This window comes from Camelus ferus, chromosome 11 (genome assembly GCF_009834535.1).
Source record: "Camelus ferus isolate YT-003-E chromosome 11, BCGSAC_Cfer_1.0, whole genome shotgun sequence".
In the NCBI taxonomy this organism is placed as follows: domain Eukaryota; kingdom Metazoa; phylum Chordata; class Mammalia; order Artiodactyla; family Camelidae; genus Camelus; species Camelus ferus.
Genome location: NC_045706.1, coordinates 73,908,968 through 73,934,167, shown reverse-complemented (window position 1 = coordinate 73,934,167; position 25,200 = coordinate 73,908,968). Strand labels below are relative to the sequence as shown.

At 48.8% G+C, this 25,200-nt stretch overlaps 1 protein-coding gene across 1 annotated transcript in view; it reads left to right on the top strand.

The window, feature by feature from the left end:
• Window positions 1-25,200, top strand: part of NID1 (nidogen 1) — an 80,441-nt gene that overhangs the window by 48,275 nt on the left and 6,966 nt on the right. Inside the window, exons 11-15 of the mRNA XM_032491905.1 lie at window positions 765-914; window positions 1,910-2,032; window positions 16,093-16,320; window positions 17,810-17,982; window positions 21,888-22,014. Of these exons, the coding sequence (XP_032347796.1) occupies window positions 765-914; window positions 1,910-2,032; window positions 16,093-16,320; window positions 17,810-17,982; window positions 21,888-22,014 (801 nt within the window). The remainder of the gene's footprint in view (window positions 1-764; window positions 915-1,909; window positions 2,033-16,092; window positions 16,321-17,809; window positions 17,983-21,887; window positions 22,015-25,200) is intronic.

Genomic DNA, 25,200 nt, shown 5'->3' with positions numbered 1-25,200 from the left:
TGTGTGTCACAACTCACTCTGTGAGTTCTGGCATCAGGGCCCTTTGAAAACTCATAGCCCCGTCTACTGGGCCTCCCTGTGCTTGGGATGCTGGGAGTGGTTCCTCCTTTTCGGGGGAAGATCAGGGAGGCTCCGAGTAGTTATGTGATTGACCAAAGCCACGTGGTGGCCTCATCTGTACCTGGTAGAAGCCCAGAGCTGCCCACCCCAGGAGCCCCCGGCCATCCTACCGCCCTGTCTCCTCCCCTCCCTGAGAATGTGTGCTTCTACCCCCTTGGGGGAAGTGGGTGGCTTTGACTTTGGCATTTGTAGCGAGTGTTCCACCTGCCTGGTGGCCCGGGGTCAAGGACACCGTGCGGGAGTCTCAGATCCTCAGCCCCCAATGCTCCATCACAGTTGCCACGGGAGGCAGGTCCACCTCCACGTCCGTATGAAGGGAAGGTTCGGTTCCGGGGGCCCGGTTGGAGAGTGGACAGAGCCCCGGGCTGAAGCTGAGGCCGAAGGCCAGCCTGAACGTCCACTGTGGTGTCAGTCCGCGGAGACCAGTCAGAGGCGGGATCGGGTGGGAGGAGACAGGAGGGGAGCCAGGGGTCCTAGCCCCGGGGGAGCAAGGGTGAGCCTGACAAGAAGCCTGGAGGTCTGGGGTCCAGGCAGGTCCACCTCAGTGAACTAAACTCAGTGGGTTAAAGTGGAGGGAGCTTGGAAGGGCCGTGGTACTGCTCAGGGCGTTCTTCAAACATCCTGTGTCACCCTTTTGTCTGAAGCCATCGCGGACCAGCGCCCCATCAACTACTGTGCGTCTAACCTCCACGAATGCGACATCCCCCAGCGGGCCCAGTGCATCTACCTGGGGGGCTCCTCCTACACCTGCTCCTGCCTGCCCGGCTTCTCCGGGGACGGCCGAGCCTGCCAAGGTGCGTGGTGGCTCCGACTCTCTCCCTGTGTAACCTGGAAACCTCTCCTCGGTGGTACCTGTCAAATGCTCATCACTGAATTATTCCCTCAGCTCTGTTGGGTCACCAGGCTACACTTTGTATCTCTAGTAGTTTGAACTCTGCGTTTTCCTTTTGGGGGCTGTCCTCAGCCGGGGAAGACCCTGATCCTCCCCGTGCCATTTTGTTCTGTGTGACTTGCTTATTCAGGCTCTATGTCAGACACCTGCTGCCTACCGGGAACTGGGGAGACGGCTTGTCTTTTCATGAAAGACAAACTGAAAGTCCAGCCTTTTATATAATAAGATATATACAGTCATTCACCTGGCCTGCTCTAACCCTGTGCTCTAGAAAAAAGTGAAGTCTCTGATTGGATAACTGACTCAGAGGCAGGGAGTGAATGATCCCACAGAATTCTCTCAGACCTGAGGTCCGTCCATCCTTGGCGGCCAGTGGGCTCTTAAAGATAAATTTAAGTGAGATCACTTGGAACACAGTTCTCCGGTCCCTTGGTTTGCAAACGTACTCAACGTTATACCGTAGAGTATTTCTGGAAAGTCCAAGCTTTCCTAAGAGATTATACTTTCTGAGACCTGTTTGTCTTTGTTACTGAACATGTGAACTTTCTCTTGTCTCTGAGCTTTCTCCGTTGAGCTATTAGTGACCTGTCTCCAAGCTCGCAGACATTTTGAAGTTCTCGTATATGATGAGAAGGATCATTTTATGATAAAAAAAACCCTCTCGACTTTCCTTTTGCATGCTTGATTTTCATGAAAGCATTATCCTCAAAACGAAACATATGTGTAAATACACTAGCTAGAAGCAGGAGGAGTTAGTGTTTTGATAAGGAATGTTTTGTGAGTTCCAAATCACTGTTCCCAGATCAGAAACTGGGTTCCCCCAAAGCTGAGCAAGTGGCTTAAATTATTGTGTAAACTATGAATCTCAGAAGAAATCTCACTGTCCCTGTTTTGCAGATGTGGACGAATGCCAGCCTAGCCGATGTCACCCAGATGCCTTCTGCTACAACACTCCAGGCTCCTTCACGTGCCAGTGCAAACCGGGTTATCAGGGAGATGGCTTCCGCTGCACTCCTGGAGGTAAGGTGTCAGGGACATTTGGAGTTGGTGGGTCGTTGCCGTATCCATGAGGACTGAGCACATGGCCTGGGGAGAGGAAATGAGGTAGGGAAGTGGGAGGCTCTGTGGAGAGTTCAGGTGGGAGATGAGAGCCCAGCTGCAGTGTAGAGCAGTGCGGGTTGTACACTGCACAATTCCCAGGGGTACCACACATGCACCATAACTGTACTGGCAGCCTGGAGCCTGGTTATGCTTGTGACTTGAGCATGCAGTGCAGGATAAGAACTGATCTGCTTTGGGATTCTCTAGGGAAACAGAACTAATGGACGTGTGTGTGTGCATGCATGTTGTGTGCGTATATATTGAGAGAGAAATTTATTAGAAGGAATTGACTTACACAATTATAGAGGTTGGCAAGTCCCAAGATCCACAGTCAACCAGCTAGAAATCCAGGAATAGCCAGTGTTTCTGTTTGAGTCCAAAGGCAAGAGAAATCTTATGTTCCATTCACAGGTCATCAGGAAGGGAGATCTCTTCCTTACTTGTAAAGGGAAGGGTCAACCATTTGGTTCAAGTCTGGCCTTCAACTGATTGGATAAGGCCCACCCACCTAAGGGAGGGCAATCTGCTTTACTCAGTCTACAGAGTTAAAGGTTAATCTCATCTGAAACATCCTTACAGACACACCCAGAATACTGTTTGAGCAAACATCTAGGCATCCCGTGGCCCAGTCAAGCTGACAGATAAAATTAACCATCACAGATTCCTAAGAGTCACAGGGCATAGAGCTAGGGTCGGGGTGGAGGAGGTGGGGGGCCACCAGCTGTAGGAAGACGCAGGACGTAGGAAAACCTGACGACTCCTCAGAATTGCCTATATTACCTATTAGTCCTGGACTGTGCAGCTTGTAGAGTTGCTCACTGCCCTGAGACTCGAGTGGTGCCCCGTTAGATCATAAGGATAACGGTAGCCCTAGGTCAGTACCTGGACCAAGCCTGGAACTGAGGAGGCACTCTGCAGATGCTGTTAACGGAATACGTATAATTGGCTGCCATTCGTGTGCAGGTGCTCTACCTACGTGTTTCACGTAGTGTTCATCATCACCTTTAAAGTAGTACTGTTACCATTTCTGGTTACACAGAGGATGCTAAAGCTGAAAGAGAGAAAGGCACAGTCAGGGTCCCACAGGTAGTAAGTGCGAGAACTTAGACCCAAGCCCAGGTTTGTCTGATGGGCCCCAACCTGGGTGCAGTCCTCTAAACCACACGGCATTCTGTCATGCGGTTAAGAGTGTATTTGACGCCTCCGACTGGCCTTAGCCAGCTGTGTTGTTACTTATTTTCAATTGCTGCTGCTGCTGCTGTGGGCCAGATATATTTATGCCACTATCCGTGTCTCAGTAAGACATAAGTGGGAATTCCCACTTCATGACTTTTTAAAGCAATTGATAACTATTTCAGTGTCTGCCTCCTTTACTAGCCTTGAGTGCCTTGAAGATAGGGTGTTCACGCATTTTATTTTCGTGTCCCCAGTATCCAGTGGAGTCTGTGGCCTGCGGTGGGGCTCCCAGCTCTTGACGGTTATCAAGGAAATAAACCAGTTTCCACTCCTAGGGGCAGTGTTTAAAATTATTTATTTATTCCCACTCTGAGCAGGACTGGGCGTGACCAGTTTTTAGTATAATTGACCATCTAAAAAAGAGAAAAATAATCAGGTTAAGTTTAAATTTTGATAGACAATACCGCATATTGCTGGTCTGAGTTGTTTTCTTCTGCTTAAGAAGGGGGTCAGCCAACTATGACCTGCAGGTCACACCTGGCCCCCTGCCTGTTTTTGTAAATAAAGTTTTGCTGGAACACAGTCACGCTGTTTCGTTTCTGGATAGCCACAGCTGCTTTCCTTCTACAAAGGCAGAGGTCAGTATTTGTGACAGAGACCGTAAGGCCTGCAAAGCCTGAAATATTTACTAGCTGGCTCTTGACAGAAGTTTACTGGCCCCCAGCCTACATGAGCCCAGGCAGGGCCAACCTTTGGGTCCTGAAATTGTGGCTAAAAGCCTCAGCTCTGCCCAGGGATTCTGACAGGCAGCTTACATAGACAAGAGTTCATGGCCATTTGAGTTAAGACCTTCCATCAACTATTAAAAATGACTCACAGGCTTCCTCCACATCTCCAGTTCAAAAAGAAGCAGATGTTTTTGTTTTCGTTTTTGTTTTTTCAACCTAACTCCTTGCCCCCTCTTCAAGGCTCTGTTGACTAAACAGAAACCAATCCAGACCGGTAGGCTCGGATCTGAAGACGGGACAAAGATAAAACCAGTACGAGCTACTTGCTAGGATTTGCTTTTGAGGTATCTCACCCTGTTTTCTTAAGAAATTCAACATCTAGGTATATGCTCAGGAGCAAATGCACACTAACAATATGCAAGAATATTCCCGAGTATTGTTTGTAGCAGAAAAAGATCAAAGTGACTGTCAACAGGAGGAATGGCTCGATGAGCTTGGGTACCATTCATAGGATGAAATAATAAACAGAAGTTACAATGAATACCTTTCAACAACACATTGGGGGAAAAAAACAGTTATAAATGGAGGCATGCAGTATGATCCTGTGTATATAAAATGTAACTCTGTATGAACATACACCTACATACGTATAAACAGATGTAGGAAAGCTATAAAGCACACTCATGGGAATGAGAAACAGAAACTTCAGGATAAAGATTACTTCTCTGGTGGGAGGGAGGGAGTTGGACTGCGCAAGGGCTGTATTTGTATTTCTAATGTTTTTTTTCAGCTGGAATACGAACACAGGTTTTCATCATATTTTTCTTAATTTTGTACGACTAAATACTTGAAACGTTAATTTAAAAAATGTAGTGTCATCTGGTGTCCTACTTCCAAACACAATGAAGTGCAGGGATGAGGGGGTCCGCATCTTGTGGTATCTACTCTATTCAGAGGGGACTAGTTTTGAAGGAAAAAAAAAACTAGCTTGGAGGGTGAGTCATTAGGGTCATGGCTGCTGCAGTGTCAGCCAGTGATGGGCAGGGCAGAAGCAGTGACGATTTGTCCCCTCTGTCCTTTGTCCAAACGCATGTATGGATTGTGAAACTGGCTCAGTGACTCGCTGTTACCATTTGCCTTTAAATGGAGTGGAGTGAAGTAGGAAACAGTAATCAAGAAAGCAGGGCAGGTAGAGTGTACGCAGGGAGAGTCAGTGCTGTTTCGTGAAATGCTGCTTGTTTATACGCTCGTCCACGTGCATGGCTGAACATGTGTGCATGTGTGTGTGTGTGTAAGTGTGTCCTGAGGTGCAGAGTGGGATGTATTTCTATGGGTCGTGGTCAGGAAGTTTGAAAGTTGCCATGTTAGTTACCTATGGTTGGGTAACAAATGATCCCCGAGGTTAGCAGCTTAAAACAATAAATATATATTGCCTCACAGTGTGTGGGGGGCAGGGATTCAGCAGCTTAGCTGGGTGGTCTGGGTTCAGGGTCTCCCAAGAGGCTGTGGTCAAGACCTTAGCCAGGCTGTGGTCTTCTCTGAGGCTCCGCTGGGGCTGAAGGACCCAGTGTGGTGGTTGGCAGGCCTCTGCTTCTCACGGATGTCGGACGGAGGACCTCAGTTGCTCATCGCATGGGTCCTTCCACCGGGCTGTCTGAGTGTCTTCAAGACCGGGCAGCTCCCTCCAGAGCAAGCGGGGAGGGGGGGAACCCAAGCTGGGAGCTGCAGTCTTTTGTCGCCTAACCTTGGAAGTGACAGTGCTGTCACTTCTGCCCATTAGTCACAGGCCAACCCTGTTACCGCGTGAAAGGGAACAACACAAGCGTAGGGGTCCCAGGAGGCGGCAGACTGGCTACCACAGCCACGGACCTTGCCTGGCCGCGTCTGGGGAAATGTAACTGGGGAGAGGTCTGGAATGTAGGAGAGCCTAGTAGAGGCTCAAAGAGGAGTGTGGAGAGTCCTGGGCTAGAGAGGTAAAGACTGGTCCTTCAGGACGAGTACCAAGCCGCAGGATGTCTGTCCACTCCTCTTTCTTTTTTGTTTTTCAGTGGAGGGACTGGGGATTGAACCCGGGACCTCATGCATGCTAAGCATGTGCTCTAGCACTGAGCTATTTCCTTCCTCGCCCCCTCCCTTTTAAGTAAATTTTAAAGAAAATTTATCTGGGAGTGTTTTTATTTTTTAATTATTTATTTGTTTTTATTTAGTTAATGGAGGTACTGGGGATTGAACCCAGGACCTTGTGCATGCTAAGCATGCACTCTGCCACTGAACTATTTCCTTCTCCCCTCTTTTTTGGTTAATTTTTTAAAAAATTTATCAAGGAGTGGTTTGGTTTTTTTTTTTTAATTTTTAATTTTAATGGAGGGACTGGGGATTGAACCCGGGACCTCATGCATGCTAAGCACACACTCTAGCACTGAGCTCTTCGCTCCCCCACTTCTCTTCTCCCCACTTGGCACCAGGCGCACCTAACTGCATCCTGCCTCCAGGTCCCCACCACCCATCTTTAGAGAGAAAGGTAATGAAAGAGTTCAGAAAGTAGGGCTGCAAGGAAAGGTGAAATCATCTAGTCTAACATGGCGTGAAAGAAGGGAAACTTGGACAGTTCAACGTGCACTTTTTGTTTGCTGTGAGTCTACTGTTCATGTGACAGTTTGTCTCAAACAAACCCGCTGTTAGAAGACTTGAATTTCCCAGTGAGAGCTGGAAAGGGCCCTAGAAATTTTGTAATTCATCTCCTTTATTTTGTAAATAAGGAACAGGAGGCCTGAATCATGTCTTAGTTTACAGAAAGGGTTTCTGGAACCCTCTATGTAAAAGAATTTCCTAAAGCAATTTTTCTCAAAATTGAGTAAGACCCTTCTTTGAAAGAAAAACATTTTTAAGACCTCCAGGGTTGGCTTCGGTTATTTTTATGATGAATAAATCTAGGTATCAACTTCTTTTATAATCATGAAAGCAAAACACATTTACAAATTAAATACCAACAAAGTTACAAATCATAAATTTCCAACGAACATCAATTGAATGTGCCAGATTATTGTTTGTCTGAGATGAAAGTGTTCATCCGGGGTGGTTATTCTTTCCGTCTCTACTGGAAAATTCCAGTCAGCCTGCAGACACGATGTTTGTCATCTGAAAGACAAAAATGAGGACTTCCCTTGACCGGACACCCCCCTCCCGCTGCCGTCCCACTGCTCCGCGCTTTTATACTGTAATTCCTCAGCAAGGTTGCCTGGAGTTGCCTCCGCTTCCTCTCCTCCCGTTCTCTCCTGTTTTCTACCTTTTTATTGTAAAATAAAACATAGCTACAGAAAATCAACAAGAACAGAGGTACAAACTCCCTTGCAAGTACCACCCGGGTCAAGACTAGACCCTCACTTGCAGCCCAGAAACCCTCCCAGCGGCTCTGTCCCCGTCGGAGCCTCCTCTTCCTCCTCCCCCCACCCCCAGAGCCACCACCAACTTCACTTTTACAGTAACCACTTCCCTGCATTTCTCTCCAGTTTTATCACACGTGAGCTTCCCTAGACACTGTCATTCAGAGTTGCCTGCTTTGCTGTCTGTAGTTCCCTCTTCCATCCCTTTCCTTCCCTTGAAGTTTATTTACTGAGGAACCCAAGGCTTTTGAACTGTGGGTCCTCCCACAGTCTGGAGTTTGCTGACGGTGCCCTCGTGGTGCTGTTCCACATGCTCGTCCGTCCTCCATATCGTCCGCAGACTGGCAGCTGGGGCCAGGGGCTCGATCAGGCTCAGGTCAGCCCCTTTGGCACCGCAGCAGGTGATGGTTTTACGTTCCATCAGAAGCACGGAAGGTCAGCTTGTCTCGCTCCTTGTGGTGGTCGCGGCCATGAGTGATTGTGGCCTGGGTACATTAATTTCCAGGGAGGAGCAGACGGTGAGAAGCTAGTTCCTTCACTTCTTTCTCAGTTGTTAGTTGGAGTTGATGCTGGTTGCTTCGGTCTGTTAACGTCTAGTGGGTGCAAAATGGTGATAGTCTAGTTCTATCACCATAGGTTTCTTTTTTTCATTTATTAGTTGGAATACTTAAAAAAAAAAAAAGCGTCTCCTTGTCTGCCCTTTGGTTGCCCAGTGGTGCATTTTGTAAAGGAAAGGCGGGATAAATGCTTGGATCGTTCCCTTTTTCACTAGTTGACAAGGTAACTGATTGATTCTTTATCAGCCACTGATGTTTTCTAATTCATTGTTAGTTTTTTAATATCAATATAAACTCATGGGTATCAACTGGTAGTAACCATTATTCTCACTGTGGCTCTGAGTCCCATCTTTGTTCCATGGGAACCTCTTGAAGTTGGTCCCTGGTCCTTTTGACATGATTCTAGTACGGTCGTCCCTCAGTATCCATGGCAAACTGGTTCCAGGGCCCCTGAAGATACCCAAATCTGAGGATGCTGAAATTCCGTATATAAAATGGTGTAGCTCTGGCATATCACCTACGCACACCCTCCCATATTCCCTTAGTCATCTCTAAATTACTTACAATACCTACTCCAATGTAAATATTCTGTAAATAGTTTTAAATACAATGTAAATGCTATGTAAGTAGTTGTAAATACTATGTAAATTGTGTGGCAAACTCAAGTTTTGCCTTTGAGAACTTCCTGGAATTTTGTTACTAACATATTCGCTCCCTGGTGGTTGGAATCTGAGCACATGGAACCTGCAGCTACAGAGGGTCGGCTGTGGGGCTTGCTCTCTGGTGAGGCAAGGGTTTTAGATTCATGTATACTTCCTCCGAACTAGAACCCGCCTTTTCTCCATCATGCTCTGGTTTCTTTTACTGGGCAATGGTATTGCAGGACCACAAATAGGTACTTGGCATGCTCAGACAGAGTGAGGAATTCATGAATGCATAATGGCATTTCCCATTGGAAGTCATGACTACAGGATTTGCCCTTAATGTCATCTAGATTATACCCATCTCTCCTTTCTTCCACACTGAGAATCCTGGTTCTCAAGGGCGCAGAATTAGAATAGACCGCATGTCCCTGTTTACTTCCCTCCACATTCCACGCATAGCCTGAGGATACTAATACTCTGTACCACTGATGCAACTTCAGAGAACAAGTCAAATTTTTCGCATGTGCTGTCCACATCCATTCCTGTCTTTTTAGTTATGTCTGCATTGCCTGGGCTTGTGAGCAGTGCCTTCAATGTTCTCTGCCTGTCAACCCTCGCTTGATCTTAATTCACCCAGTAACTATACATCTATTGCTTGTTACCAGACTTTATGTCAATGGCTTTCTAGTCGCTTGGCTGTCAGGACCTTGTTCTCTAGTAAACTGCTCAGGAAGGGCTCATGGAAACAATATTCCTTGGTTCATTTTCTTTCCTTCACTGCCCCAAACAGTCTTCTGACTTAAAGCACGGCTGTCAAAAGTGTAAATGGTAATCAGGAGAGAATTTTCCCTTTTTTCCCAGATGCACAAAAGATTTTTTCTTTCTCTTCCATCGCTCGCTTCAAGCGTTCTGTAGTTTTACTGGAACATGATATGGTATTGGTTGCCCTGGGTCAGTATTCTTAGTTACGTGATCTGCTTTTTCAATTTGCTATTTCAAAATTTTTTTTGATTTCAGGGAAATTTCCTAGGATTCTGGTTTTAGTATGTGTTCTCTTTCCTTCCTTTGGTTTGTTTTTTCAGGGCCTCTCATTTTGCATATTGAATGTTCTCTGCCCATCTCCAGTGTTTGTCCTGTTTGATTTCCTTTCTTTTTGTCTTTAAAAGTTTTCCTCACTTCCACCCTGTGTTTCTCTTAAAGCATCACTGGTTGCATTTATTAACTTTGTGTTCCCTCGATTTGAGTCTTCATTTCTGAAATACTCCTTTTAAAAAAAATTTCTACATCTTTCCTGAATTTTGTTGCCTCATTTCTGAGATTTCAAATTCAGATTCCTTTTGTTCTTTCCTGGTTTTGATCATTTTCTTTCTCTCTTTTCACTTAAGTTGAAATAGAAAATTACACTCTTGATCTGTTCTGTTAGCACGTCCCTGGGGCAAGCTTTCATTGCCCGTAGGGTTGTTACTTCACTTCTTACTGTCCTTTTCTATCTTAGCCTTAGAGTAAGTTTGTATTGGACTTGACCCCCATCCTTTTCTGTTGCTCATTTTTATGAGAGTGTTTGTTGCCCTGAACTTCCCAAAAGAAGCTTGGTTCAGATAGCTTTCCTAACCACGCAGAGTATCCTCTTCTGTTCTTCTGGTGACATGTTTAAAAAGTATTTCCGCTTGCGTGTAAGATCCCCTGGCTCTGCTTCCCCTCCCCCACTCAGCCATCTCCGCCTGCTTGGGTCTGACTGCATTCCCAGCACCTTCTCCCCGGTGGGGGTGAGATCTGCCAGCCCCTGTCGGCTTCACATTCTACCTGGGAGGAGGAAAATTCCTCCCAAGGTTCAGCTGCTGCTTTCTAATGGGACTGCTTCCTAGCTGGGTACCTGGTACTCTTTGGGGCTCTCCCGTCCCCAGAGCGGTTAGGTGCCCTGCTGCTCCCCTCTCCGCACAGACACTGATCCCCGGTGGTGGTGTGTCCTCACCTTCTTGTGTTTGGGGCTCACAGGACGACCTCGTCACCTCACTTCACTGTAAACGTTGCCCATGGATTTTGTGGTTACTCTGTAATTCGATCCTAAAACTAGGCTGTTATCTTCTTCCCAGAATCTCCCAGTCCCCCTTGAACTGCTGCCATCAGCTTTGCCTGGCCACCCCACCCTGGAAGCGCTGCCATGAAAGTCAGCAGTGACCTTCACTTCATTAGCTCTCAGGCCCCCACTTTCTTAGTAGCGCTCAGTACAGTCAATCTCACCTTCTCGCCTGCAGCATTTTCTTCATGTGGTGTCCAGGGCGCCATACCTCTTAGTTTTCTCCATCACTTGGCTGGTCTTTGTTGCTGGTGGTTCGATGAACCTCCTTCAACGGATGAGGGTTTTGAGAAGCCACCTAACGTGTCCAAGGCTCCCGGCTCACGAGCGGCATAGCCGGGATCAAATTGCTCGGTATTCCGTGAGCATCTGTGATGTCCCTGCCACTGTGCTCGGCACATAAACGGTCATGTCTGCCCTCAGGAGGAGCTTGCACTCTAACTGGGCAGCGGAAGACACTTGACGCCATAGTGAGTCTGGGAGAGGTAACTCGCGGCTGGGAGTGGAGACCCAGGTGGGCTGCGGCGGTGAGGGGAGGCGTGAGAAGTGGGCTTGCACTCGGCCTTGGATGACGGGTAGGACTTGAACAGGAGGTGGGGAGGCAGGGTGAGGAGGAGATGTGGTTAAGCAGCTGGGGTGAGGTCGGGGTGCGGAGGCTGCCTGAAACCAGATCCCCAGAGGCTGGAGAACTTCCTACGGCCTTGAGGCCCGTGGCCCCTCTGACCACCTCGCGTGGCCTCATGTCCAAATCAGCAGTCCTTGCTGAGCCTTGCGGCCCCTCCATCCCTTCTTTTTTTTTCAAAATCTCACCAAAACCCCAGGGAGCAAAGTGTCAACCACCCTCACCGATACCCTGACTTTTGGTTTCTGATCCACCTCCGTGCACAGGCTGAAAACCTCCCACCTTCAGTGGGTCAGTCAGGCTGCCGGGCACAGCCCCACGGCCCCTCGGTGCATAGTAGGGACCCTGCAGAATGATTGCCCTTGACCGTGGCACTGCCCTCTCTGCCCCCACAGCAGCCCGTCCAGACCCCTGCCCTGGTGTGCCCTGGTGGGGTCCTGGGAGTTCCCAGGACCCTCCTACCTAGCAGCGATCCCCACTGCCTGCAGGGCACTTGGCTCAGCCGAGGTTTCAGTAAATGCTTTTGATGCAAACACATACATGATTCAAGGGTCCGTGGGTTTCCTAATCTGAGAAACAACAATTTAAACGTGCACTGATAGGGTGTTGGGACAAGACGGATGCAGGGAGGGGCCCCAGGGGACAGAGACAGTAAAACCCAGAGGTGCAGTGCCCCACGAGGAGAGGGCACACAGACTTCCTGCTGTTTCACGACCTTTGTGCCTCCCCTCCACCTTTTGCCCTTTCCTGACTATTAGCTCATTTCCTCCTGCCCAGGCATTCTCCTTCCTTGCCAGTCCTGTGAGGACTGGGAGTCAACGCTGGGAAGGGACTTGAGCTCATAAGGAGAGAGATTTTTACCTCCAGCACCACCACCGCCACCACCACCACCATCGTCGTCATCGTCTCCGGTGGCAGTGGTCTTAGTAAACCCCTAGGAACATGAAAACAAAGACCGTATCCGATTGATACTGTTTCCTTTACCGGTGAATTCCCATTGTTGGAAATGTGGCCATCTTGGACTAACAACCGTCCATCTGTCAGCTAATGAGATGAGGCTACAAGCCAGAACGTCTCAAACCCAGCAGAGACCAGGCATCGTCACCACGGTGTTAGCGCATCCCCAGTGTGTGTGCGCAAAAGAGCCGCTGGGAGCCGGCGGCCCCCTGCGGAGGAGGGTGGGCTGCGCAGGAAGAGGTTGAATAAATGGCACCCCCCCGCCTCAAAATGAGTTTCTCCACCCTACTCTGTCTGTCAGAGGCTACAACAGTTATTTATCTGAATTTGTACCTAGAAAGAAGTTTAATCAGGCACAGGAGTGGAATGCAAATCAAGAGATTTCTTCTCCCTCTATTTCATTTTCCTCTCATTCTTTCTGTCCCCAACTTGCAAATAGTCACCCCAAGCTCCCTGCTATCCCCCGGATAAGTATCAGGCCTCAAATGCTTCTTTCCCCGAGCACATCAGACTAGACGAGTGAAGAGACTCATCTGGAGACTAGCTGGCCTCAGGTGTCATTTCATCACCAGAAACAAGACTGGGACATGAGTATTACCCCATCCCCACCGCACCCACAGCGGAACACTCCCCGCGTGGCCTGGGTCCCGGCAGGCGGCGCCGTGGTGGGCGGGTGGCTCTCGCTGCCTGCAGGCCAGGCTGGAAAACCATCCCAGGAAACCCCGTGAAATCACAGCTTTCCATAAACATGCATGGAATCCTGTTTCCTGAGTCACAGTTACGGTTTCGCCCAACTTTAGTTAAGTTCAACATAAAGCACTTTAAAGTTCCACTGTAAATTCTAGATCACTGGAGATTTGTACATCAGCCAACACAAAACTCGGTCAGCCACCTAGCCGGGAGCCACCCCCACTCCCTTAAAAGTTTGTTTTGGATGACAGTACGCAGAACACCAGGCCTGTTTCCCAGCTGGAAAGGCAGCACCGTGTACAGACGCTGATGGAAGGAGAATGAGTCTGCGGGCCTCCGTTAAGTTCGGTGAGCGTGTGAACGTGTGTGTGGGTGTTACTGTTGACGTGCAGTGTTCAGTGCGCAGGGGCCACCCTGGGCACTGTACACGTGGGTGCAGAGGGCGGGGGGCTGAACTCGGAGTCCAGAGGACCCAGGTTCTAGCTTGAGTGGAGCCACCTCCTGGTGCTGTGGCCTGGGGGAGCCCCTCGCCAATCTGAGCTTCCGTTCTCTCATTTGATGCAAAAACCATATGCCTGTCTCATAGGATTGCAGTGAGAATTTGTGCATCGTGTGTGAGTGGAGACAGCTTACATGGAAAACTCTACAACTGTCAAACATAAGGTCCTGAAGATGTAAACAAGTCCTGCATCCAAAACTGAACAAAATCAACATTTTTATTCTCAGCCAGGTGGCTCATTTGTATCTTTGTTTCACTCTTCCTACATCAGATCTGTTTTTTGTTTCTTTAGTTGGTTGGTTGTTTTGTATCAGCCTCTGGGATCAAAGAGAAAGCTTACCCAGTTTCCCCTGCCAGGTTCAACAAATATTTTCTCTGGCGCGCTCACTGCTTCCGATTGCGGGGGCAGCCACGTCCAGCAGGCTGACGGGAGACCTGGCAGCCCAGACGAAGGCACTTTAAACGTTCATTGGCAGGACACGCCGTGAATGTCACTGCGAAGGCCGTATGTGGGTCCGGTCACAGATGGATGCTGGAGCACGGGGCTTAAAGTTCCAGCTGTGCACATGGCCTCGTCACGTCCCACTCACTCCTCAAAATAATACCGTGGGATTAGTTACTGCCACCATCGCTGGTGTACAGCTGACGGGGGTCCAGCTCACCCAGCATTGTTGGCGTGCCCAGAATAAGACCAGAAGTGCTGGAACAGAGGGTCGAAACCATTTTTCAGACACAAAAATTCTGTGACATGTCATATGTTATTATATATTCTATTATCACAATGTCTATATTACTAACGAAGGAATCTATTAATACATATTAATAGATTAATTAGAATATTTATATGAAAATTTCCCCCCAACGAATCTAGCAATGCCCTAGGCAGCTAGAGTCCCCACAAGCCAAATCTGGCCCACTGTTTGTTATTATAAATAAAGTTTTATTGGAACACTCATTCCTGTATGTATCAACGGAGTTGAGGACTTGTGACAGAGATCATATGGCCCGCAAAGCCGAAAAGATCTACCCTCTGCTCTAGATTATATAACCTGCCTGGATGATATATCCCTGCCCCAGATTCTATAACCACAGTCTTCCAGGGAAGATCAAAAAAAGCACTCAAGCACCCCTTGGCTCGTGAGCCCTCGCTGTAGCTACAGCGAGCACCTCTGCTGTGTGTCTGTCGTGTCCTGGGCTCCTGTCAAGACACTGCTCACTGGACTGTTACTGTGTGTCTGCGTGTTCCCTTCCCTCCAGGCTGTGAGCTCCTGGAGCACAGGCCCTGGGGGTTATTCCACGTGTGTCCCCACTCAGTCTTCCTCGCCCCCTACCCTCTCAGAGCCTAGACTCTGCTCAGGGAGACAGATGAGGAACAGCCCCTCGAAGTCTCAGCGTCAGTGGGACAACAGCCACGGGGCAGAAAAGCCCAGAGCCCTGCCAGCTCACGTAGGCACCGGGCCCAGCCTTGGAGGGCCAGAGACACCTTCCTGAAGGGAGGACCTGCCTGAGCTGATTCTCGCAGGATTACCCGAGGAGGATGGGGAAGTCGCAGTGAACTGCACATGGAAAGGCCTGCAATAGAGGGGCAGCAGACATGGTTCATTTTGGCTGAAGTGTGGCCCTCGGCAGTGTCTGGGCATCGCTTTGTGTGGTCGATGCTGTGGGGTGGATGGCGACATTGGACGCGGTGGCGGCTGGACTCTAGCCAGTGTGGAATGTGCTGCAACTCTGCATATTTGGGAGTTGGTTATCCCAGGCCTTAACTTCTCATCAACATTTCCATAGATAGAGCAGTACTTCCCTGCTTTGGGAGCTGAGTTGCAGTCAAGAGGCCATGTTTCATGCCAAACACTAGCATGTAATTAAAAGGAAACACCAATGTTGCCCCTTGTACCTTGTGGCCTTCGGTGCCCCAAATCTTTGACCTGGACTCAGTGTGGGTGATCAAGAAGCTGGTAATGATAAAAAGGATACGTTTAAGAAGAATTTAAAATTTCTTAAAACAAATTTCAGTGCTGTCCATCAACGGATGAATGGATAAACAAAACATGATGTAGCCATGCAATGGGATATTATTCAGCCATGAAAAGGCATGATGCACTGTTTCGGGGCTACAACATGGGTGAACCTGGAAAACGTTCTGCTGAGTGAAAACAGACACAGAAGGTCGCAGATTGTGTGGTTACATTTATGTGAAATAACCAGAATAGATCAGTCCTTAGAGACATTTGCAGACTGGTGGTACCAGGGGCTGGGAGGAAGGAGGAAGGGCAGACAACCGCTTAAAATAGGTCTGGGGTTTCCTTCTGAGGTGAGGAGAATGCACTGGCGCTAGACAGAGGTGCTGATCGTTGTGACTGTGATGGATGCCCCCGGTTTGTCCACTTTCAAATGGTTGATTTTAGGTCAGTTTTGCCTCAGATTAAAAAAAAAAAAAGCCTAGGAAAGAAAAGAAATGTAGATATAATCTTGACCACTCAATTCATTACATGATGGTTACATTTTAGAGAAAAAATTAAAACAGAACCAGGTGATGAACCGACAGCGCTCGCGGTTCTGAGTCGGGTGTGGGGACATCCGTAGCCGGGCAGGTGAACCCCGCCGGTGACACCGCTGACGTCTGTCCCTTTGCTGTCCCTCTGACAGAAGCGGAGAAAACCCGATGCCAGCTTGAGCGAGAACACATCCTCGGGGCGGCGGGGGCGGCGGACCCCCAGAGGCCCCGGCCGCCGGGGCTGTTCGTGCCCGAGTGCGACGAGCACGGGCACTACGCGCCCACCCAGTGCCACGGCAGCACCGGCTACTGCTGGTGCGTGGACCGCGACGGCCGCGAGGTGGAGGGCACCAGGACCAGGCCCGGGATGAGGCCGCCCTGTAAGTCGGAGGACCAGAGCCCCAGCGCCCGCCGGCGCGCGTCGGCACTGGGGAGCCTCGCGGAGGGCGCCTCGGCGCGCCCTGCCGGCCCTGCGTCGCGGACCGCTCCGCTGGCGCGAGCCCGCAGCCGCCTCCCTTGCTGCCCTCGGCGACCCTCTTCTCCGCCTCCCCGTCCCTCGGCCGCCTCCTCTCCACCTCTTTCCCTGCCCGCCCCCTCCCTCCCTCCTCCTATCCTCTTTTCTGTGCAGACCTGTTCTGTGCAAATGGCAGGCAGGTCCTGCTGCCGTGGGGCTGCGACTGGTAGCGCAGAGGGTGCCTCTACTCGGGCCCCCAGGGTAAACCCTGCGGGCGGTGCACGGACTTGGGCGGTGCACGGACTTAGGCGGCGCTGCGCTGGGACGGCGCCGCGGTGGGAGGGGCCAGCCGGAGCCCCGCCCCTGGGCGGGGCCTTCTTACTCAGGGCGGGGCTGTTCTCCTGGTACGCTTGTCTCCTTCACAGTTCACCTGGACCTTTAGGTACTGAGTCCACTTTTTTCAAATTTTATTTATTTATTTATTATTTTAAAGGAACTGAGACAGTCCCTTTTATTTTATTTTATTTTATTTTATTTTATTTTATTTTATTTTATTTTATTTTATTTGGCGGGGGTAGGTAATCAGGCTTATTTTTATTTATTTTGATGGAGGTACTGGGGATTGAACCCAGGACCTCGCGCGTGCTAAGCACGCGCTCTACCACTGAGCTGTACCTCCCGCGAGTCCATTTAGAATGCCAGGAGCCCAGGCAGGTCCACGACCCATCCACATGGCAGGCGTGGCGGGGCCGGGTCTGAGGCCGTGGTTTCCCGACACCTACGGCGTGTCCTTACCAGCAGCACAGGCCTCCTGTCCCCTCCTGGGCCCGCTCTTGTAGGGTGAGCCAGGAGCCACTGTGCCAGGTGTTAAAGTTCTGCAGGTAGGAGGCAGGCTGAGCCCGCGGGAGGACTAGCCCCGGTCATCATTTTGTTCTGCCAAACCCAGAAGGGCGAGTTCCTGCCTGCAGGGTCTGAGACTCTCCCACCCCCGTGGGATGGGGTGTATGGGGGCAGGTTCCCTCCGACGGTCTCTTGGGCGTGAGACCGCCTGGCAGCTGCCCCTGGGGTGCGAGCCCCCTGTGGGCGGGAGTTTCAGGCTTGGTGCCATTGCATTGTTTTCGGTACTGTTTCAGCCCACGTCCAGAGCTGGGGACCAGCCGCTCAGTTATTTCTACTAAGGGGGACGCTAAGCCTTTTTTTTTTTTTTTTCACTTGACCTTTAAACTCATGCCCTGCAGTAGCTTCATCACATATGCCCTTTAATTGACAAGTCTTCCCTTCGTGCTTTCAGATGTAAAATGCGCATGCGTGGCTGAGCCGTTCCGGGTGCTGCATCTGTGCACGCGGGCACACACGTGTGTTTGCAGTTTCCTGCTGCACACGGGCCCTGCTCATTAACATCTCCTGTCACCCAGGTCTGAGCACCGTGGCTCCCCCGATTCACCACGGACCCCCGGTTCCTACCGCCGTGATCCCCCTGCCCCCCGGGACCCACCTCCTCTTTGCGCAGACGGGGAAGATAGAACGCGTCCCCCTGGAGGGAAGCACCATGGTGAAGACCGAGGCCAAGGCGCTGCTTCACGCCCCGGTGAGTGCGGGCTGACTGCGCGTGGGGATGACTTCGGCCTTGGTGGCCTGGAACAACGAGCAGGGGGGAGTCAGACCCGGGACTGGGGCTGGACCCCTGGACCCAGGTGCCTTGTCGTTCTGCGTGACCCTGGTGTCCATCTCTAGATGAAGCCACCGTATTCCTGAGCCCACCCCCCCCCCCCGCCAGGCTTGAGAGTGGGAGCAGAAACGGGAGGCCTTCCTTCCAGAGACCACTTGGTATCTGACCCTTCGGGTGGGGGCGTCATGTGAGCTTGCTATGGTGTCTGCGTGCATCCGCAGTTTGGTCTTGCCATTCCTGCTAAATTGGCAAAGTGACTCATCTTTCCACAGCCGCTGGTCACAGGATCCTCTTATCTGCCCAGAGGCAGTAACGAGCTTTAGCTTAGAGCTTGTCAAAGCTTCAGAGAGGTGTTTTGTGAGTTGGGGAATTCTGGTCCCATAGATAGAAGTCAGACACTTCTGAAAAGACATTGTTTTATCTGTGATCCCGAACTTCTGCCAGGAAACCAAACCTAAGACCCAGATGCTTCTGGCTATGGACTCAGTCAGGGATGCCAGGCCATCGGGGTCCCCTAGGGAGTGAAGAAGTAACAGTGAGCAGGCGTCAGCTCTTGGAGATGAAAGTCCAGGAGAAATTCTTGTCATCCTCAGTTCTGGCTGCAGAGCCTGCTTGAAAATTCTGGGTAGACATTTTGCTTGGGCTTCTTTGCCACATCCGGTCTTTCTTCTCCTTTTCCTTTCCCTCCTCCCGTCCTTCCTGCCTGCCTTATTTTCTCTTCCTGCATCCGTCACCACATCACAGACCCCACACACTGCCACACCCCCTCTCCTTTCTGACCAGGGGAGAAACGTGATCCAAAAAAGCCTGCAAAATAAAAATGCTTCTCAGAAGCCTCTTGCAAAGTGGTCTTGATTGGATTCACGTTCTTATCCAGCACAAAACCCTCTGATGGATGCACCCTTCATGCAGAATAAAAACCAGTTCTTCCCATGGCCTCTGAGTACCTCTCCCACCCCCACTCCCTACCACTGCATCCTCACTCACCAGCTGCAGCCCTCAGGCTTTCTGGCTGGGCCCTCAACATGCACAAACATTCCCACCTCAGGGCCTTTGCACTTGCTGTCTCCCTATCTGGGGTTCTCTCACTCCAGACACTTGCATTGCTCACTTCACTCACATTTCTGCTGGCACATCACCTCTGAGAGAAGACTGTCCCTATTTCAACTACAACCTCCATTTATCCTGCTTTGTTTTTCATCGAGCACCCAGCACTACTCAATACATTATATATCAGTGTATATGTTCAGTTTCCTGTGTATCTCTTCCCACCAAGAATACAGGCAGGCACGACCAGAAAATGTTGCCTGCTGTATTTCGTGGAGGTACGTGTTTCCCAGTGGTGTTCCCAGATCCCCAGACAGTGCTTGGCACTCAAAAAATATTTGCTGAAGGGACGAGTACGTGAGTTTTGTGTTCTGTTGCCTCCCAGAAGCATAAATCCTTCGAAGGGTAATCACCATTCTTCACTAGCACACACTCCCAGGTCGTGGGAGTGGCTTAAATTCCCTGTGAAATTCATGTTCCCCCAAGACCGAGGGAAGAGGCTAAAATCTCAAGGGAAGCTATGAAAAGCAGATGATTGAGGTGGGATCGGTGGAGGGGAGGGAGCCGAAACAACACGATAAATACTCACTGTGTTCTGTCTGCTTAGTTTTACATTCAGCTGTTTGTAAGTGCAGAGTTCAAGGCCGTTAAGTACTTTTACATTGTTGTGCAACCATCATCACCGTCAGTCTCCGGAACTTTTTTCATCATCCCAAACTGAACCTCTGTATCCATGAAATAACAACTCCTTCCTCCACCCCCCCAACCCAACCCCCAGCCCTTAGCAACCCCCATTCTACTTCCTGTCTATGAGTTTGCCTGTTCTGGGTCCCTCCTCTACGTGGAATCATACAGTATTTGCCCTTTTGTAACTGGTTTACTTCTCTTTGCATAATATCTGTAAGTTTCATCCATGTTGTAGCATGTGTAAGAATTTCCTGACTTTTTAAGGCTGAATAACATTCCATTGAAAATATATCACATTTTGTTTACCCATTCATCCATCAGCGGACACATGGGTTGCTTCCACCTTTTGGCTATTGTGAATAATGCTGAATAATGTGAATAAAGTTGCTATGAACATGGGTTTACAAACCTCTATATTCGAGTCCTTGCTTTCACTTCTTTTGAATATAAACCAGACGTGGAATTGCTGAATTACACGGTAATTCTATTTTTAATTTTTTGAGGAACCGCCATACTGTTTTCCTTAGCAGCTGCACCGTTTTGTATTCCCACCACCAGAGCACAAAGGCCACAATTTCCCTTTTACCTTGTCAGCACTTATTATTTTCTGTTTTTTTTAATAGCAGCTGCCCTCACATGTGAAGTGGTATCTCTCTGTGGTTTTGATTTGCGTTTCTCTGATGATCAGCGGTGTTGAGCATCTTCTCATGCACTTATGGACCATTTGTGTATCTTCTTTGGAAAAATGTCTTCTCAGAGCCGTTGCCCATGTAGTAATTGGATTGTTTGGTTGTTACTGAGTTGTCGGAGTTTTTTGTATATTCTAGATAATTAACCCCTTATCAGGTATGTGATTTGGAAATATTTTCTCTCCGTCCATGAGCTGGTGCTTGTTTCCTTTTATGAACAAATGTTTTTAGTTTTGATAAAGTCCCATTTATGTATTTTTGCTTTTGATGTCATATCCAGGAAATCATTGCCAAATCCAGTGTCCTGAAGCCTTCCCCTTGGCTTCCTTTTAAGAGTTTTATAGTTTTAGCTTCTTCCATTTAGATCTCTGATTCATTTTGAGTTATTTTTTAGGTATGGTGGAAGGTTTGGGTCTCTGTGTCCTTTTTGCCCTGACCTTTTTGGGGGAAGTGTCTGCTGAGAACCCTGATTCTCCCAGTGAGAGATCGTCCTGGCCCCCCACTTGTGTGGACCCCAGAGCCTCACTTTGCATTTCCAGAAACATTTGAGAGTAAGCTTGTAAGTTTCTACCAAAAAGGAAAAAAAAAAAACGCCTGCTGGGATTCTGACGTGGAGGGCACTGGACCTTTACCTCCATTTAGGGAGAATTGATACCTTAGCGATATTAAATCCTATGATTGACCCATTAAACTAACTTGTGTCTTCATTTGTTTGGGTCTTCTTTAATTTCACTCTGCAGCATTTTGTAGTCTTTAGTACAGAATCTTGCACATTTAAAGATACTTACTATTAATTTCTTTGTTTTTGTTGCTGTTATAGACATTATTATTTAAAAATTCTACTTTATGCTAGTGTGTAGAAATACAATTTTATATTCACCTTGCATCTTGCAGCCTTGCTAGATTTAATTGTTAGTTAAAATAATATTATAGATTCTCCAGAATCTTCTACGTAAATGATCATTGTCTTAGAACAGAGTGGTTTTACCTCTTCATTTCCAATATTTATGTCTTTTAAGTTTTTTTTAAATGATCTTCAGGTAAGCAAAGATATCTTAGGCAATATACAAAAGGCATTAGCCATAAGAGAAAAAAAATAATAAATTGGACTTAATAAAAATTTAAAACTGCTACACTTCAAAAACATCAAGAAAATTAAAAAGTGCTCTGTACCAAGAGGAACACACACAAATATATGTGTATAACAAAAGATGTTCATCTGAAATATGTAAAGAACTCCTATGACTCAATAAGAAACATTTAAAAATTGGACAAAAGACTTGAAGACACTTCATCTTCAAAGGTATCCAGATGCCTGTAAGCACATGAAAGGTTCCTACCGTCCTTAGTCACTCACGTGCTAGGAGGGGGCCACTCTCACCACTGCTTCTGTGCTTCCAGGACAAAGTCATCATCGGGCTGGCCTTTGACTGTGTGGACAAGATGGTTTACTGGACCGACATCAGCGAGCCTTCCATTGGGAGAGCCAGTCTGCAGGGCGGAGAGCCGACCACCATCATCCGGCAAGGTGGGCAAGCCAGGATCCTTCTTGCTTTTTGGTTTTGCTTCCAGCAGCTCAGGTGGCTCTTGGGAGGGCGTGGAGGGGGCGGTGAAGAGTTGCTCACAGGACATGGTAATGGGAGAGGGGCTGGCTTCTCAACTTTCAACACCACCCTTTCCAGCCTTCTCTGAAGAGTCCTTCTGGGACTCATTAAATCATGAACACCTTAGCGGGGACTTGCTGCTAGCCCAAGGAGAACATTAAAACAGAGCCAGTGTCCGTACCTTTATCTGAAAGCTTACGTAGTCAGTTTTAATGAATAGTGAAGGCCAGACTCGGCCATCCAGTCTGGATACACCTTTCTCCCTCTGGCTTCGAAGCCCAGAATTGAGTCTCTGAGTGTGTGCTGCACAGGGTGCTTCACTGGGGTTTTCCCAAAGGCAACAGGCAGAGGAATCAAAAAGATGGGAGGGTCAGAAACGTGGCGGCGAATACGGTCCTGGAGAGCCGAGTCTGCTCCCAAGGCAGCTGAGTCGAAGGTTTGTCACTTCACCCTGTAAGATCGCGGCGGGGCGGGTCTCTTTTCTGCCTCGCCCCCGCTGGCACTTGGTCAGATTACCGGACGATGACAGCACATCAGGCTGAACTTTGACGGACATTTCTCAGCTTTTTGGTCGCATCGCTGATTATAAAAGTGCATGGCATTGTGGCCCAGGCCACCCCCGACACTCAGCCTCCATCCCTTAACTTACAGATGCCGATTTAAGCCAAGGGCTGTTCACACAGGACTTTGTCAGGCACAGATCCCGGATAAAGGTTTTCCAGGGAGTGGGACCGGCACATAGGCATAAAGGAAGGCGCTTACATTCAACAAGTCAAGGCTATTTAACATGGATATGTTTTATCAAGGTTAATGCCCATGACAACAAAAATCCAAGGACCTGTAAACATCCTCGTGCACTGAAGAGGCCACATGTTTCATGTTGCTAAGTCGGTGACTCATCGGCTGATTTGGAAGTGTTTCCAATCCGAAGACACTGTCATGCCAGTGGTATTTGCTACATAAAATCATCTTGTTCCCTCAGGAAAGCCCTCAAAATCAATGATACATCTTTAAAATATATGAGCCTCTTCGGTATTTCTTCTTACGCAGGGCCGAGTATAGCTTTTCCAATTTCCAATTTAACATTTCCCAGCAAGTGATACTCTGGAAGGGTCCCTGCGTCCCGGGGCCAGTTTTTCCTTCTTTGGCTCCTTTAGAAGAGATGATACAGCAGGATTGTCAAGCTGAGGTTGAGTTCAGCATGTTTGACTTCGGTCATAAACCTCGCACTCTTTCCTGGAAGCCAATGTGCTATTTAAATAATGTCTGCTAGTCTTCGTGGCTCTTGCTTTAATGGGCAGAAGTTTGAAAGTGCCTTTTTGTATCTTATCACCGTTAAGAATGCTGTTGCTCTGATCTATGATTTGACTTCAAACCCCAGTGGAAGAGGGGAGTAGGTCATCGTCTGCTATTTCCTGTTGCTTTTGGAATTGATAACCATCCAAGAGAGCTGTGAGCACAGTTAAGAAACATACCAGGCAAAAGCTCGCTGTGAAAACACAGAATTAAATCGGAATGTGATCTTTGCAGAGGAAAGATCACTGGGAAATTTTTTTTTTAATTTAAAAAGAGAGAAAGTAGCTTCCGCTTGAACCTTCATCCTGGTGCATGTGGTTGTACACCCCTAGTGAGTGAAGGAGCCAGTGGGATCTTTTCTTTCCTTTCTAATTTCAGGCCAATTTCATGCAGTTGGAATTCTGGGCCTCCCTGTCTTTCCTTGAGCTCAAGTCCTAATCAGATATCTCTAACAAGTACCATCCTCTGTTTCCTTTCGACATGAACAGTGCAGAATATTACTTCCCTGCTGTCTTCCCGTCTTGCCCTGACTCACAGCAAAGGGCGAGGCTTTCCAGGCCTTTCCTTTGGCTCTGTAGCCCAGAAAGAAGTATTCTCCTGGTGAGGGGAGGAGGTCTGGTTGCTCTTGGGTTTGGCGTCAGGACCAGGGCTGTTTATAAAGGGACATGACGTGGAGTTCCTTCCCAGGCTTCCCCAGGCATCTGGAAAGATGCTCTTCCCCCCGCCATCCTGTGCGTGTCTGAGCACTGACGCCCCTCACACAGGATGTGCTCCTTCCAGATATACCCCAGAAGGACTTGTGGTTGCGTCTGAGAGTCGGAAGGGGCCTTTAGGGGTTAGCGGCCCCTTTGCCTCTAGGGATGTGGGACATATTCGAATACTTTATAAAACTTTGCTTTGGGTCTGAATAATAAAGACCTTGTTCAACTGCTGTTTCTCATTCTTAAGAAACTTCCTCTGGATCGTGGTGGTCCTTCAAGGGGGGCTTTGACGTTTCCGGCATTGACAGTCATGGTCGTGTTAGGAGTCCAGTGAAGGCCCATACCGAGGGGGCCGGGGGTCGGGATTGCTTCTGTGTTGAGGGGAGAACACAGTGCTGGGCTGGTTTCTTTCTCCCGGGTCCCAGGGTCAGGGCAGCTCCACCCCCGGCTCTTCTCCTTCCTGTTTGCCCTGCCAGCCCTGCCAGGTGACCTTGAATTCTGTAGTCAGCAGTGGGGACAGAATCCCAGGTGACACCAGTAAAACCCTGGTGGGGTTTTAACTTTTATTTTGATTGCATCTATAGTCAGGACACCGTTGTGATCTCGGACTTCTGATTAGGTTAGGGGGACGTTGAAGGTTCACATTGCGGTCCGTTTACCTCGTGGCAACCCCTGGCTTGCAAATCAGTTACTTACAACCTGGCAAAGACTTCTGAGGAGTTATCTGCAATCACTGACACCCTATCTTTATACTCCTAATACTCGTATAAAAGTGATAACAGCTCTGATTTCTTGTATATATCATTTCTCTGAAATGACTTTTTTCCCCATTAGCAAGTAGCAAGTCTGTTTGTCCATCTCCCCATCTTCAGATCTTCCAGTGCCTCCCCTTGGCCTGTGGGAGAAGCTGTAAGCTCATGAACATGGGCACCTACCTTCATCTCTGGCCGCCTTCCACCCTCGTGGTCTGCAGCCATACAAAATTATGAACAGCTCACTTCAAGCCACGTCCAGTCTTCCTTTATACCTATGTGCTGGTCCCTCTACCTGGAAAACCGTGATCCAGGATCTTTACCTGACAAAGTCCCTTTGTTACTTCAGGAGCCAGCTTTG